Below are 18157 nucleotides of genomic sequence, written 5' to 3' on the forward strand. Positions count from 1 at the left end.
TTTTTCTCCTATCCCACTATAGTAAGTCATCTCTATAAAAGACTTCCATCCCTTTCATAATCCCTGTAGATGGTTAGTAGATCTCCTCTTTCTCTTCTTTGTTCTATGGATGGTAGTTTGGGTTTGTCTAATCTTTGTTCGTATGTCAATTTGGAGAGTGTCGATGCCATCTTTGTCATTGCTCTTTGAATTCTTTCTAGTTTCTTTATGTTCTTTTTAGTACTAGGTGTCCATAGTGTCACAGTGTACACTAATTTTGGTCTTATCAATGTAACTAATATTTTCTTCACCATTTTTTCATCCATGTAATCAAAGGCCACTTTCATTGATATTAGTAAATTGAAAGTTTCTCCAACTAATTTGTTATGTTTGTCTGGTGCCATGTCATTGGTGATAGTTATTCCTAGGTCCCTTTCTGAGTTGACTTTTTTAACTTCTTTTGTACCAATTTTATATTGTCCCAATATTCTGTTTTTGCTTTTTTCCAAATTCCATTGTACTATATTTTTTTATGTTGAAATTCACTTCACACTTCTGACTCCATTTCCAGACTTTGTCCAGGTCTTCATGTAGTGATTTGCAATCTTCCTCTGTACTTACTCTCTTTAGTAGTTTTGCATCATCTGCAAAGAAGTGCATATAACATTCCACACCTTCATCCATGTCATATATATATATATATATATATATATATGGCAAACATTATTGGAGTCAATACAGAGCCTTGTGGGACTCCACTTATCATTTTTTTTTTCCAATTTGAGTTCTTGTCTCTACCACCCTCATTTTTCTCCCGTTCAAGAAATCTTTCATCCATTCAAATAATTTTCCTTGTATTAAACCTATTGTTTCAATTTTTCTTAGTAGGTTTTTGTGTGGTACTTTGTCAAATGCTTTTTGTACATCTAAGAAGGCCCAATCTGACCATCCGTTCCTTTCTTGAATTATTTTTATTAGCCTCGAGTAAAAGTATATCAAGTTTGTGGCACATGATCTTCCTTGTCTAAATCCAAATTGTTTTGGATTTAGTATTTTGTTCTCCAAATGTTTAATCTCTACTTTTGATAACTTTTTTGCAAATTTTTGCTATTGTACTTGTAAGGGAGATCAGTCTATAGTTGGTAGGAATTTCTTTGTCCCCTCCTTTGTATATTGGTACAATATTTGCATTTTTCTAATCTTGTGGTACTTTTCCTTCTGTGTGTGTATATATTTACCTAATTATAGTATACAGGAAAGGAGCTGTGTACATTGGGTCCCATCTCCTATTCTCTAATTTTCTAACATACCTAGACTCAAATTCATGTACAGTTCCAACTTAATCTATATCTTTGATTTCCAGTTATCATATTTAGATTTGAATTCATGTATTGTTTGAGCTTGGGCTATATCACCTTCTAAGCTAGTCCACATATTTTACATCTATAAGGAAAATTATTTCTTCACTTCCTTTTGACGTGTGGTCTTTCTTAATTTACTTCCATGACCTCTTTAAGCCTTCCCATCTTTAATCAGATCTATCAATGCACTCTATTCCCTTTAGTCACCTGAACACATCTTGTCACCTCCTTCTCTTTGATCTTTCAAAGCTGGTAGACCCAGTACTTTTAATCTTTCCTGATATGGTTTGTCTGGCTGGGGACCAGTTTGGTTGCTGTCCTTTGTATTTTTTCAGCCTTGCTTATATTCTTCACTTTGTGTGGGGATCACACTGCTGACACATGTTCCAGTCCTAGATGTATCAGGGTTTTAATTAGTTTTTTCATATCATCCCGTCTTCTCCTTTCCTGCATGAGGGGACGGAGAGGGGGGGGGGGTTGCCGAATTTATGAAGCGGCCTTGAAGTGGATGTGCTGTGTCTTGCAACACTGCTTCTGACCCAGGGCAGTGGACAGGATGAAGGATGACCCGTCATCCAGGAGGTGCCAAGATAGGAGGGAGGGTGGAGGGGAGTGGAATATATGGGAAATGAAATGGGTGGGAGTGATTTCTATGCCTTTTTCTTTTTGGCTACCCCCTGTGTAAGGGGGAAAAAGCCTTTAGTATATGTATGTATGTATGTATGTATTTCATCCATATAATGGAATGCCATTTTAATCATCTGCAGTAGTCCATATGTCACTCCCACAATCCTGCTGATATGTCTGTCAGGTTGTCTTTTATCAACATCCCCAAGTCTTTCTCCTTTTTTGCTCTTGTAATGGGTTCACTTCACAAGAAATAATCTAAGGATGGCCTTTTGACACAATTGCTCATTCCCAGTACCTTGCATATTTTGGTATTGAACATCATTTCCCATTCTTGGTTCCATGCAAAAATAGTATATAGATCTTTTTGCAGTATTCTACTGTCCTCATTTTTAACCCTTCTCCTGATTTTTGCATCATCTGCAAACATGTTGGCATAGCTTGTTGTTCCTTCCACCATGTCATTAACACAGACAAGAAACACTATTGGTGCAAACACTGAACCTTGTGGAACTCCAGTTATTACTGCTCTCCAGCTTGACATCTTGTCCTTTGTTACCATCCTCATGTATCTTTCCTTCAAAAAGTCTTTAATCCATTCTAGTAGTTTGGATCTCAGTCCTCTAACTTGCTCCAATTTCAACAAATGTCTACTGTGAGATACTTTATCAAATGCCTTCTCTAGATCAAGGTACACACAGTCCACCCACCTCTATCTCTCTTGCAGCACATCAATCACTCTCAAGTAAAAGCTTGATCTGAAGCCAAACTATCTGTCAGAATGTTCATCTTTTCAAGCTACTTGGTCTATCAATCTTTCACAATCCTTTCACATAATTTCACTATTGTGCTGGTTAGTGGTACTGGCCTATAATGTAGTGGTGTTTCCTTGTTTCCACTTTGTGAATTGGCACCATGTTTGCCCTTTTCCAATCAAGTGGCACAATGCCTTGTTTTAATGAACGTGTAATGAGACTGGATCTTGTCCGCTGGTTGTTCCCTACATTCTTTAAGTATCCAGTTTGAGATCCCATCAAGTCCTGAAGCTTTTGTCATATCCAATGATCCCAGGAGATTGAGCACTTCCCTCACTTCTACACTTATATCTGCTAAACCTGGTTTTCTCCAAAAAGTTGCGCTGTTTTGTGAAGGCCGATTGGAAAACCTTCATTTGTTATTTCTGCCCAAGCTTAGGCCTCGTCAAAGCTCTACTATTAACTTGGTGATTTTTTCCCTGTCTCTCAATTTACCATTTATGAACCTGTAAAACAGTTTTGGTTCATCTTTGCATTTTTCTGCTACACCTTTTTCAAAAATTTTCTTCCTGCGAATTCTAGTGTAGTCATTCCTAGCTTGTTTGTAAGCTTCTTTTGTTTTATTGCTTTTCTCTCTCCAGTTTCCCCAAGCCATATTCCTGGCCTTTTTTGCAATCTCACACTTTTTGTTAAACCAGTCCTGTTTTTACTTCTTTGATTCTCTAATTTTTGGGACACATTTGTTCACTCCTAGGTTTTAAATGTCAAGAAAAATTTCACATTTCCTCCTTATTCCTGTGGTATTCATGAATTCCTCCGAGTTCTTCAAAGAATTCTTTCAACTCTAAGTAATCTGCTTTCCTAAAATTGAGTCTCCCTTGCCTTTGTGATTCATTCCTTGGCTCTATTTCTTCATTCTCCAGCTGAAATTCAGATGTAACTTGGTCACATCCTATTGGGCAAAGGTAGTTCAATGAGCTGATGATGTCTGGCTATTTAGTTAGTAACAAATTAATTTTGTGAGAGTTCTCCTGTTATCCAGGTCACTTCCTTTACCCACTGGGTCATTGTGTTCTCCATTGCTATAATCAGTTGGGTATTTCCCCAGGAATCTGCTTTGCCACTTGCTTCCCAATCCTCCCAGTTGACCTCACCACAATTAAAATCTCCAATAAGGACTATGTTACTACTTTGTCCAATATTTGTCTCTATTTTTTTTTTTTATATTGTTTCATCCCAAGCTCTTGTCTTGGGGGTAACATATGCCACCATGAAGTCTTTTTTAGTGTGTGTTAAGAGATGTGCAAAGATCATCAAATATGCATTTTTTGAGAGATAACAAGTTCAAAGTTATATGGAGTAGAATGATTGAGAAAGTGATGTAATGTAGGCTCTGCCAATGAGAGTTCCTCATTCTGGATAGAGGGCAGGGCATGGTGTAGTTCCTTTTACATGATTGGTGGGAATGGCGGGAATATCTCTAAACGATAAGGTTGGACTTGCATCAAACCACTTGTCATAGGATGGACGTGTGCAAAGGTTGGACTTAAGCATTCCATTGACTAGTGTAACTCTACCTTAAGGAGGGGTGGCCAAGCCAAAGCACATACCCATCTTTCACCCATCTATCAATGACCCATTTGTTGTCCCTTATATCTTAACTCCTTGTGGATGAAGGGTCATTTTTATCCCCCACCCACTACCTGGGTTACAACACCTCCACAGTAGGGCCCAACAACCAATGCTGGTTTACCCCTACCACTTCATTACATAGCCTGGAGCCTATCTTTATTTATATACCAAAGATAGATAGATATGCTCCATGCCATATGATGAAGTTATGGGTAAACCAACTTTGGTTGGCTCTAGCTGTAGATATGCTGTTGGGAGTAGAAAATTAATTTCAGTGACAAAAAATGTAATGTATAGTTAACAGTTATGTATATTTAACTGAACAGAAGCTGAAATTATTACCTTTTTTATGCAGTATAAGGCAGTTACACACCCCCATAGAAGTGAATTCAAAACCCATGTCATGCAACAGTGCATGTGCTAACAATCCATAGCAAGTGTTTGTAGATGGCAACTGGTAACAGTTGTGGTAGAGTAAACATCATTTGAGGGCAGCCTTTATTGAATGTACAACATTTTACTCATTTAATGGGACTGATGATGAGAATTTGCATGTGATGTTTCTGCAAGATGGACAGTGAAATTGCCCTATTTCAAAATCTATCAACTCCCTCACCTCCACCAGGAGTTGTAGCCCTAAGGGACTGATACTTGGTCTCCAGACTGGGCCCAAGATATTTCCATTAACTTCATTTGTATTTCTTACACTTTTTCACACATAGGGAACTGACAACTGATGACTGCTCTCCTCTTTCTAAAACTTTTATTTGGTGCAAAAAAAAAAAAGTCCCATACTGATACAACACAGACAGTTGTCCAGAATTTCTACCCAGGGAGGTCTGTGGGAGATTCCATGGACCATTGCCAGCCACTATGGGACTTAGGGTTTTCCACTTATTAAAACTTGAGTTAACAATTTATTGAATTGATTTATTCATTGGAGGAGCTTTTTCAAGTACAAAGACAAAGAATACAAACTAGAAATATAAAAGTCTCAGGAGAGTTGGGAACAGGGCATATAGGGATGGGGGAAGAATTGTAAAAGATCACATGGCCAGGGCAAAATAGATGGCCATACGAAACTTTTTTTTCACTACAGGAAGTTTTTCATTGTATTCTATAGTATTTGATCCTCAAATAACTGCTGCTTCTAGACACATCCTCCTTAACCTGTTGGTTTCATATATAATGAGCCCAGCCATTAGGTGGTTGGTGTTATCCTGGTGTAATACAATGCATTAGTGATAGTATTGTTTTGAACATCATTACAGTGTTCATGACATTTCACTGATGTAAGACTTGCTATATCCTTTATATAGATCTTGTAGTCACCAGTATTGATGTCTTTTTCATCATTTTGTCATGCTGGTTTGCCAATTTCCTTGATCTCACAGTCATGGTGGCATTGCTGGTTGGTAGCATAATCCTAATGGCTGGTTCACTCTGTTGATGATGGGTGTACATTATTTTGGCTCCCTTTCTCTTGCACTATTTGATGATAAACTTAAGGAATTTCAGTTTCATACTGCTGTGGATGTACTCACCCTTGCTGCAATGCTTCTGACCTGGGGAGTGAGTGGGAGACAGGGATGACCCTTCATCTGTGAGGAGTTCTGATGAGAAGGAAGCAATGGGAGGTGGGCGGGAATGGAATGGGTGGGAGTGGGTGCATGCCTTGGCTGGCAACCTTTTTGGTATATAAATAGAAACTCTTCTTGGATGTATTGGCATTCTTCTGAATTCCATAACTTAGTTGTGTTAAGTGGACAAAATCCTCGTAGTCATTAGGGTGCTTCCATCGTATATAGGCAAAATTTCAAAGTAACCGAATTTCTTCCTCCAGGGTGTTAACTTGTTCCATTTGACGAGAAAACGTCGTAGGTATAATAATTTTACAATCGGTATAAGAGGTCAAGCAGCAAAGTTAAAGTATTTGCTCCTCCAGCCGCCGCGAAGGAGATATCGAGGAACTCATCATCAGCCCCAGTGGGATCCGGTGGGCTTGAATGAAGTGCCGAGCTGCCCTGGCTGCTGAAATGAAGGAGGCCTTCAACCCATAAGTCCCGCTAGTTCTCCACTGGGATGGAAAGATCATGGAGGACTTCTCCCTTCCCGGCAAGGAAACCGTTGACCGACTCCCTATCTTTGTGTATGGTGACAACGTTGTCAAGCTTCTTGCCATTCCGAAACTTTGTTCAGGGACTGCTTCGGTGATGGCAACGGCGATTCTCGAGATAGTGGATGAATGGGGAGTGAGAGACTGAGTCAGTGGGCTGTGCTTCGACACATCGGCCTCTAATACGGGCCACAAAGGAGGGGGTCTTTGTCATCCTCGAGAAGGAAATTGGCCGGCATCTCCTTCATCTCGCCTGCCGGCATCATGTGGCTGAAATTGCCTTGGAAAAGGTGTTCGGAATGTTCGAAACTTCCGCCTCTCTTAGCACTGACATCTTTGACAAGTTCCGTGACTACTGGCCCCAAATTTGCCAGAATTCATTCATGACGAGCGTTCAAAATGAGAAGTTGACACCTCTTGTCAAAGGATGGAAGGAGGAAGTAATCTTGTTCTGCTAGACTCAGCTCCAGCAGCAACAGCCAAGGGATGATTACAAGGAACTCCTCCAGCTGACCATCATTTTTCTTGGTGATCATCCCCCGGGAGGAATCCGATTCAAGCAGCCCGGAGCAATCCATCGGGTGAGATGGGTGGCTCACACCATCTACACACTCAAGATGGTTCTCTTCAAAACACCCCATCGAAGATTGACCTGGACCTTATTGATGGCCGTTACGGAGCAAAGCGACATGGAACCACCTGGAGGAAGTGGCCATCTTTATCACAAAAATTGATGTGAAGTACTGGTTCGAGGCCCCCTCCACTGTCTTTGCTCCGAAGAACAATCTGGACTTCCTTCAAGCCCTGGAGGTATTCCCCATCAAAGCCATTGGCAAGGCAGCTTTGACCACATTCAATCACCACTTGTGGTACATGTCGGAAGTGCTTGTCACCCTTGCTTTGTTTGATGACTGAGTCACAGTGGCAGAGAAGAAGAAAATGGTGACGAATCTTCAAAGGGTAACCCCGAATGACCCTCCAAAGTGGCTTCTGCCACTCTCTGTCAGCTCAAAGGACCTCATGGATTTTGTCATCTCAGCCACAATGACATTCTTCAAGTGCCTCCAGCTGTCAGAGGATTTCCTCGGGAAAGATCCTGGGGAGTGGGCAGGAGACGAAGAGTACCACCATTCTCGATGCCTTGTTGGATCTCTGAAGGTGGTTAACGACTTGGCAGAGCGAGGAGTGGCACTCATGTCTGAATTCAATGCATCGCTCACAAGAAACGAAGAACAGAAACACTACGTCCTTCAAGTGGTTGAAACACACCGGAAATCTTTCCCCGCTCTGACCAAAGCAGATGCCTTGAAGAAAGATTGAAGGCTGAAATTTAGGTGTTGGGATTTGTAAATCCCAACTCATTGGGAGGAAATAATTCATCGTTTGATAGGCTTTGGTGCCATTTGTTTGAGCATTACTGGTCGTTCAGTTCAGTTTTACTGAAGCACGATAAATAAATGTTTGAAGTTCAGTGCGCGACCTCTAAATATCATTTGATTTCAAAACCTTTTTTTTTTTTTTTTTTGTATCGGTTTTGGATTGAAAGAAATCGATTGACGCCCTGGAGGAATTGAAAATCAAACTTTCATTTTATAGAACCACCCTAGTAGACATTCTTAAAGGAAATGAAAAATGAGATTGTTGTTCCATTAGAAATTATTTTCAAGAAATCCATCATATCCGGAGATGTCCCAAGAGAATGGAAGCTAGCTAACGTTACTCCCATATTCAAAAAAGGTGACAAAAAGAAACCAAATAACTATAAGTTTGACTTCAATCGTAGGAAAAATAATGGAAACTATCATCAGAGATGCTATCGAACATCATTTAGAAAGTAACCGTTTGATAAATGATAGCCAGCATGGTTTCAGACGGAAACGTTCTTGCGTGACTAACTTACTCGAATTCTACAACACAGTTATCTCGAATTATGACAAAAGAAACAATATAGATTTAATATATCTAGACTTTGCAAAAGCTTTTGATACCGTCCCACACGAAAGACTACTTACTAAATTAGCTTTGCATGGAATAAGTGGTAGCCTATTAGGTTGGACTAGTAATTGGTTGAAAGGTCGATAACAGAGAGTTGTTTTAAATGGAAAAACTTCTGGATGGAAAAGTGTTGCAAGTGGAGTTCCTCAGGGTTCCGTTCTTGGGCCACTTCTATTCATAGTATATATAAATGATATAGACCATGGACTAAAATCTACTGTTTCCAAATTTGCTGATGATACAAAACTGTGCGGAGTGGCAAATGATCACTCAAACCAATTAGATATTCAAGAAGATTTAGATAAATTACAGCAATGGTCTGAAAAGTGGCTAATGAAATTTAACACAAGTAAATGCAAGGTAATGCACATAGGTAAAAATAACAGTAAGTACGATTACAAGTTATTTGGAAATTCGTTAACAAAAGTGGATAGTGAAAAAGATCTCGGCGTAATTATCAGTAACGACCTCAAATCATCCAAGCAGTGTATTTCAGCCTCTGAGAAAGCAAATAAGATTCTGGGACTGATTGTGCGATCTTTTGATTTCAAAAGTCCATCACTCATTAACAAGCTATATAAATCGTTAGTTCGTCCACATTTGGAATATGCTGTTTCCGTATAGTCACCGAATCTCATTAAAGACATTGACAGACTGGAAAAAGTACAACGGCGAGCCACAAAACTGATTCCAAATATCAAAAATAAATCATACGAAAATCGACTTAAGCACATGAATCTGTTTTCCCTAAAAAAGCGTGGACTCAGAGGTGACTTGATACAGGTCTTTAAGATTTAAAAAGGAATTGACAACATCAAAAGTGACAAAATTTTCACATTGAATGAGAATCAGACAAGAAACAATGGTCTCAAACTGTCCGGAAATAGATTCAATTTGGAAGTAGGTAGAAACAACTTTGCCAACCGTGTAGTTAATGAATGGAATAAACTTCCTGCACAGGTAGTGCAATGTAGTTCAGTTCAAAGCTTTAAGAATCATTTAGATAAATACCTAAGTAAGATGCTGTAATGATTATAATTTATGTTATATTATTTTTTTTTGTTTTATAATTTGTCTGTGATTTTCATTTATTATTAGTTATATGTCAATTTATTATCATTTACTATTTACCTGTTTGTTTATTATTTTAACTATACCTATGCATTTATTTATGTATTTTATTTGTTATTTACATTATTATAGTTTTTATTTATTATTAATATGATTTTTTTTTTTTTTTTTGCATCCGACCTAGATATGGATCAAAAGGTCTCCTGTCGGCATGCTCCGCCTTTGTAATCCTTTGTAATTCTCATGTGATGAACTTCCAGGAACTTTAGAAATTGGTCAGTGACATGGAAATGTCAATTCAGTTTACTTTGAAAGACGATATTGATGACTTCCATTCTAGGCCACTCTCTTAAAGCAGAGTAACCAACTGAAATTCAAAATGCATAGGAATCTACCAATAAAGGTACATATACCAAAGGTTTTTTCCTCCTTACAAGGGAGGTAGACAAAAAACAAAGGAATAAAATCCACTCCCATCCATTCCATCCCCACGTACTCCACTCCCATCCCCCCCCCCCCCCACATTCTTATCTTGGCTCCTGCTGGATGATGGGTCATCCCTGCATCTCATTCACTTCCCTTGATCAGAAGCAGTGTCACAAAACACAGCACATCCACAACAGGGCCACTTCAATAAATCCACAAGCTCCCTTCCTGGCCCCTCATGCAGAAATGGAGAAGACAGGGAGAAATCCCTTCAAGCTGCATCAATTTATTTTTCACACATACCCCCATCCCCCACCCATTCATATACATCACAGCATCATCCATACACAACCATTCTCCATTCACCCCTATCTTTTGTCTTCTCCCATCCTTCCTCAACTGACATTCCCCTTTCCCAATGCCCCTTTTACCCCATCCATCCATCTCATCCTTGGTCACCCCCTCATGTTAACTCCTTCTACCTCTGCCTTCCACACCTCTTTTACTAATCTTTCTTCACTTATTCTTTCCATGTGTCCAAACCATCCCAATACTTTTTCATCAACCCTGTCTCCCAACTCTCTTTCCACCTCCGTTCTCCTCCTCACCTCCTCATTTCTCATTCTGTCCAGCCTAGTAACTCCTATCATACTTCTCTAAAGTAGATGGACTAAACATCTGGAAGAAAACAATATACTGAATCCAAAACAATTTGGCTTTAGATAAGGAAGATCATGTGCCACAAACTTGATATGTTTTTATTCAAGGTTGATAGATATAATGCAAGAAAAGGATACATGGGCAGATTGTGCATTCCTGGATTTACAAAAGGCATTTGATAAAGTACCACACAAAAAGCTATTAAGAAAACTTGAAACAACAGGAGGTGTAGAAGGAAAGTTATTGAAATGGATGGAAGATTTCTTGCACGGGAGAAAAATGAGGGTGGTACTTAGAGATAAAAACTTGACCTGGGAAGAAATGATAAGTGGAGTCCCACAAGGTTCAGTATTATCTCCAATAATGTTTGCTATATATATAAATGACATGGATGAAGGTGTAGAATATTATATGAACTTCTTTGCAGATGCCACAAAACTACTAAAGAAAGTAAGTACAGACAAAGACTGTGAATCACTGCAGAGAGACTTGGACAAAGTCTGGGAATGGAGCCAAAAGTGGGAAGTGAACTTTTACATCAAGAAATGTATAGCAGAGTTTGGAAAAAGTAAAAAAAGAATATCAGGACAATATAAAATTGGTACAAAGGAAGTGAAAAAAGTTAGCTCTGAAAAGGACTTAGGAGTAATTATCAACAATGACATGTCACCAGACAAGAATATTAACAAAATAATCGAAGAAACCTACAATTTATTAAGATCAATAAAGGTGGCTTTTAATTACTTAGATGAAATAATGGTAAAAAATATTAGTCACTGATAAGACCAAGATTGGAGTACACTGCAACATTATGGACACTCAGCACAAAAAAGAATATTAAGAAATTATAAAGAATTCAAAGAGCAATGACAAAGATGGCACCAACACTTTCAAAATTGACATATGAACTAAGATTGTCTAAACTGGAACTACCAACACTGGAACAAAGAGGAGATCTACTGTCCATTTACAGAATCATGAAAGGCATGGAAATCCTTGACAGAAAAGACTTATTAAAGTGGGATTAAAGAAAAACAAGAGGACATGAAAAGAAACTAAAAGGATAGTTATAGAAGAGATCTGAAAAAAAAGTTTTCCACACAGAGTGGTGGATGTATGGAACAAATTGGATGAAACAATAGTGTGTGCAAAAACCATACAAGAATTTAAGAACAAACTAGATGCTGATAGATACAAAAATGGGTCACTATGAGCATAGCTCCCCTTTCCATGTACAACTAGGTAAATACATTTAAACTCCTCTCTTCCTCTCTTATGTTCCATGTTTCTGCTCCTACAGTGCTCCTACAGTGCTGATAATTTGTTGAATTCCACTCCCACCTCAACCAATACACAAAGAATTGGAGCTACAGCCACTGCACATCAATACATACTTGCCTAAAAACATTCCAGCACAAAAATGCACTCCAAACATGTTACAAATAAATATCAGTGGTGTCACAAACACAGCTGCGTCAGTTCCTTCATAAACACAACATACACATCTCACAAGTTATGAAACTAAACTAACACCATATTCTACATTACCCTCATTCACTGAATACATAGCAGTTGGGGAAGACAACATTCAGCACAGAAGTGGACTAATACCATTTATGTACAACAGTATTCCCTTTTCCAGCAAAACAAAAACTAAACAAACACTAATAGTCAACACAGCTGAAATAATTACAATCCAAACACAGGTAACGAAAATAACATATCACCCACTCAATCAATTTGTTGCCTCTGTCCTCTCTTGCAGAAAATTTATGGCTCCCAGGTAGCTGCCAATAGCAAGGAATGAAGGTTAAACTTCCCCAAGGCATCTGGTATCTGTCATGAATTTCATTCCTGCAGTTCTTCATCTCGTCTTACAAAGAATAGAATAGTAGAATCACAGATAAAGACTTGGGGACTGGAAACCTGGAAAAGGAGGACCAACAACTGCCCCACCATCTCTAAATGGTGCTCCTCAGCTATTAAGAAAACTTGAAACAACAGGAGGTGTAGAAGGAAAGTTATTGAAATGGATGAAAGATTTCTTGCACGGGAGAAAAATGAGGGTGGTACTTAGAGATAAAAACTTGACCTGAGAAGAAATGATAAGTGGAGTCCCACAAGGTTCAGTATTATCTCCAATAATGTTTGCTATATATATAAATGACATAGATGAAGGTGTAGAATGTTATATGAACTTCTTTGTAGATGATGCAAAACTACTAAAGAAAGTAAGTACAAAGACTGAATCACTTCAGAGAGACTTGGACAAAGTCTGGGAATGGAGCCAAAAGTGGGAAGTGAAGTTTTACATCAAGAAATGTATAGTAGAGTTTGGAAAAAGTAAAAAAAGAATATCAGGACAATATGAAATTGGTACAAGGAAGTGAAAAAAGTTAGCTCTGAAAAGGACTTAGGAGTAATTATCAAGAAAGACATGTCACCGGAGAAGCATATAAACAAAATAATCGGAGAAACCTACAATTTACTAAGATCAATAAAGGTGGCTTTTAATTACTTGGATGAAGTAATGGTAAAAAAATATTAGTCACTGATAAGACCAAGATTGGAGTACACTGCAACATTATAGACACCAGCACAAAAAAAGAATATTAAGAAATTAGAAAGAATTCAAAGAGCAACAGTATTCCCTTTTCTGGTTCAGTTCCTTCATAATCACAACATACACATCTCACAAGCTATGAAACTAAACTAACACCATATTCTACATTACTCTCATTCACTAAATACATAACAGTTGGGGAAGACAACAGTATTCCCTTTTCCAGCAAAAAAGAAAAAGAAAAGAAAAAGAAAACACTTATAGTCAACATAGCTGAAATAATTACAATCCAAACACAGATAACGAAAATAACATATCACCCATTCAATCAATTTGTTGTCTCTGTCCTCTCTTACAGAAAATTTATGGCTCCCAGGTAGCTGCCAATAGCAGGGAGTGAAGGATAAACTCCCCCAAGGCATCTGGTATCTGTCATGAATTTCATTCCTGCATTTCTTCATCTCGTCTTACAAAGAATAGAATAGTAGAATCACAGATAAAGACTTGGGGACTGGAAACCTGGAAAAGGAGGACCAACAACTGCCCCACCATCTCTAAATGGTGCTTGTCAGGTCCTGCTCTCAGTTGGGAGATGCCAAGAGTGAGGCAGTGAATGAGACTGATAATATATTTAGTCACCATCTCTCATAAGCTCTTTGGTGATAATGAGGGCAGTTGAAGATCTCTGGAAGTCCTTAGTCACAACCAACATGGCAGGCTGTTTAGGCCCAGTGTTTATCCTGTGTGAGGATGGGGAGTAGCACAGCTTAGTAGCAGCCTACATGACTAAGCAGCCCTGATTAGGATATGCTCTAGTCACCCCACATGGGAAAGGGGACTAATAAAGGTGCTGTGAACATAACTCCCCTAACATAAGTGGACTGGAAGCTGCCCTCATTGTGGTTATTTATAATGTGGTAAGAACAATCACATACATACATACATATACCAAGGCTTTTTCCCCCTTTCAAGGGAGGTAGCCAAAAAGGGAAAGGCATAAAAACACTCCCACCCATTTCATCCCTAAATACACTCCACACCCCTCCCACCCTCCCTCTCATCTGAGCACCTCCTGGATAACGGGCCATCCCTGCACCTTGCCCACCGCCCTGGGTCAGAAGCAGTGTCGCAAGACACAGCACATCCACAGCAAGGCCGCTTCATTTAATCGGCGACCCCCCCTCTCCGTCCCCCCTTGCATATAAGGAGAGGATGGGGAGAAATCCCTTCGGGCTGCGTCAAAATTTGCTCACACATACTACCTCACCCCCCACCCCCCTGCCCAATCCTCCTCATGCAATCACAACATCATCCATATACAACCATTCTCCACTCACCTCTGTCTTCCGTCCTCTCCCTTCCTTCCTCAACAGACATTCCCCTCTTCCCCAAAGCCCCCTTCACCCCATCCATCCACCTCATCCTAGGACGTCCCCTCATGTTCACTCCCTCCACATCTGCCTTCCATACCTCTTTCACTAGTCTTTCTTCACTCATTCTTTCCATGTGTCCAAACCATCCTAATATTCTTTCATCAACCCTATCTCCCAATCACAATAGTAACAAAACAACAATAACAAATAGGAAGTAACAGCCCTTCTAAAACCAAAGTATCTCTTTTGTATTCCTACCCCACCCCGGAACATCTCCCAGTGAGTGAAGTGAAGAGGTATGCCCACAAACTCAAGAACAATCTACAATGGTAACACCCGAGTAACTACCCATCCTCTACACAAAGAGTTAGCATTATCAGCAGATCCAAACACCACAGTCAATAACTAAACCTAGATCCCTGAACAGACCTGCTAACCAACTTGCTGCATACCAAGATGAAGTGGACCCAGAGTTGGACTACCCAAAATTCCTGCATCTGGAATCTATTAACAATTACTCCATAGCAGTCTCATGGGAATATATGGTGAGTTCAAAGACCAAAGCAGAACTCCCCATGGTTTTGATACTCATGTGACCAACAGCCCACACATCAAATATCTGATGGGCAAAAATAAGCAAGAACATAACCTATTAAAATTCAATGCAAGCATGGGCTTCAAACAAGAGAAGGAAACTTGGTACCCAACAATCAGCAAGCAGGTACTTTGCAGACTGTACAAAATAAAGCTTTGAGAATGATAACAGGATGCACTGAACCCACCTCATTAAAACACCTGCAAAATTCCCCACGCAGAATATCATATGAAAATGATGTGTACATGGCCCTCTCCTAGAACCCTAAATCCCACTCACCCATCTCATTACATTGGACAAGCACAACCAGCTGAATATGAAAAAAAAAAAAAAGAGAGAGAGAAAAGTAATAGGAGCTTACAACTCAAATACATCCAACACTTATCAGCTGTATATGCAATACATCCACACAAACGCATATTAACACCCAGATCATTAAGCAAGCTCTTCAAGACAAAGCACCAAACTCAATTTGCCACCAAACCCCACCTGATATCACTCACAGAAAAATCCCTCTCAAGAGAAGCAATAATCACATTTGTTTGTGTTCAGGACACCTACCAGTTCTTAAGACCACACTAGTCCTGGCCACAAAATCACACAAAGGACATTAAGTATCTCTCCTTACACTGCCCTACATTCATTAACCATAGGCAACAGCACAATATTTTTTTCGTGAGTAAAATCTGGGCATGTCTGGTGGCCATTGCCAGCTACCTGGAAGCCATGTTGTGAAAGGATTATGGTACCCACCCATGGGACTGAAGCCCCTCCTGGGGATAGATGCCACCTGCGTAGAGCCGGTGCCTGGGGATGTTTGCTGCAGTTTGGTTCCTAACTCTTGAGGTTGGGGGTGGTCCCACGACGAAGACACTGCAGCACCAGACACCTCAGAAATACAAATCTTTTCCTACACAGATGACATAACAATCACATTACACATTGTAACACAGACAAAGCTGCAGAAATAATACAGCCATACCTTGATACACTCAACACATGGATCATTACAAACAGACTCAAAATAGCCCCAGCCAAATCTACAGCAACACTTCTCACCAACTGGATAAAAGAACACAAATACATACCTCATCTCAATATCAAGAACACTCTAATACCACATTCACACACACCGAAAATTCTTGGTGTAATATATGATACATCCATGTCAAACAACACAACTCAAACATAAAAAATAAATGCACACCTAGACTTACATGCATACATATATCAAAGGCTTTTTCCCCCTTATAAGGGAGATAGCCAAAAAACAAAGGCATAAAAACCACTTCCACCCATTCCATCCCTATCACATTCCACCCCCCTCTACCCTCTTCCCTCCCTCTTATCTTGGTACCTCTAGGATGACGGGTCATCCCTGTATCCTGTCCACTGCCCTGGGTCAGAAGCAGTGTCACAAGACACAGCACATCCACAGCAAGGTCACTTCATTAAATTGACGACCCCCCTCTCTGTCCCCTCATGCAAGAAAGGAGAAGACGGGAGAAATCCCTTCAGGCTGCATCAAATTTTTCTCACACATACTCCCTCAGCCCCCATCCCCCACCCATTCTATCTCATGCATCACAACATCATCCATATACAACAATTCTTCATTCACCCCTATCTTCAGTCCTCTCCCATCCTTCCTTAACAGACATTCCCCTCTTCCCCAAAGCCCCTTTTACCCCATCCATCCATCTCATCCTAGGTCACCCCCTCATGTTCACTTCTTCCACATTTGCTTTCCACACCTCTTTTACTAATCTTTCTTCACTCATTCTTTCCATGTGCCCAAACCATCCCAATACTCCTTCATCCACCCTATCTCCCAACTCCCTTTCCACTCCCATTCTCCTCACCTCCTCATTTCTCACTCTATCCAGCCTAGTAACCCCTATCATACTTCTCAGACACCTCATCTCAGACATTCAAACTCCTCTCTTCCTCTCTTATATTCCCTGTTCTGCCCCATACAGTGCTGTTGGTACAATCACTCCTTCATACAATCTCCTCTTAGCATCCATTCCCAAATGTCTATTTCTCATTATACTTTTTAATCCACCAAGGCATTTACTCGGTTTTCTCAATCTACAATCTACCTCCACCTCCACTTTTCCCATTCATGCCACATTTGCACCTAGGTATCTAAAACTATCCACTTCCTCCAGTCTCTCTCCCTTAAGGAGATCGTCCATCAGAAAATCACGAAAAAAAAAAAAAAAAAAATCTGAAAATATTTCCTCTAAAAGTGTTGCTCATAAGCTATCTCGTGGCTGAGTATGGAAGCTGTATCTTGATTTTTACTATCTAAAAAATATATATAATACAGTACCCCCCACCCTACTGTGGCTGGGTCGTGTGCGCTGTGTACTGCATATTACGTTTTCTGTTGTTACATATATTTGCTAACAAAAGAAGCTGTGTATTTTGCACAATATTTATGCTTTTGTATGATAAATAATAGCATACGAGCTAATATGTTGACAGATCCTGTGACAGTTGACACAGTATTATGGGAAGGCAATACGTGATTGTGTGAATACTGACGTTCAGACAATGCGTAAAACTATCATGGCCTCCTACCTGCATTCTGTCAGCACAGATGAAAAGCCATTGCATTCTTACTGTCCTAAGGGAGAAGACTCGTGGTGTTTTTTTTTCCAGAGAGCACTAGCCAGGCAAGAGGAACCCGAGTCTCACAGAGTCAAGAAGCTGTTCCTGGCGAAGATTCCCACTGAGAAGCGGAAATCCATCCTGGCAGTATATCAAGACCTCACCTCTACAGACCTTTTAGAGAAATGCCTCAAGGGAAGGACACAAAACCAAAATAAAAGCTTCCATGCAAAGATCTGGGCTTTGAGTTCAAAGAGGAAGTTTGCATCAGCAGCTAGAGTTCAATTCTGTGCTCAAGTTGCAGTTATGAACCACATCTTTGGTTATGAACTTGCATATATGCCATCAGCAAGAGGGACAACAACCAGTGATGCCATAAAACAGCTTA

The 18157-nt window shown here is 39.8% G+C and overlaps 1 protein-coding gene across 7 annotated transcripts in view; it reads left to right on the top strand.

The window, feature by feature from the left end:
- The window catches only part of LOC143024895 (osteoclast-stimulating factor 1-like), a 169077-nt gene that overhangs the window by 82761 nt on the left and 68159 nt on the right, over positions 1–18157 (top strand). Inside the window, exon 1 of one of the 7 annotated variants that reach the window (XM_076184295.1) lies at positions 9901–9939. The exons of the other annotated variants lie outside the window; for them this stretch is intronic. Coding sequence (XP_076040410.1) covers positions 9916–9939 — 24 coding nt within the window. The 5' untranslated portion in view covers positions 9901–9915. Of the gene's footprint in view, positions 1–9900; positions 9940–18157 lie in introns of those variants that run through there. 7 annotated transcript variants of the gene reach the window in all.

The sequence above is a fragment of the Oratosquilla oratoria genome, chromosome 4 (assembly GCF_046742065.1).
Source record: "Oratosquilla oratoria isolate Oo_2021 chromosome 4, ASM4674206v1, whole genome shotgun sequence".
Classification (NCBI taxonomy): domain Eukaryota; kingdom Metazoa; phylum Arthropoda; class Malacostraca; order Stomatopoda; family Squillidae; genus Oratosquilla; species Oratosquilla oratoria.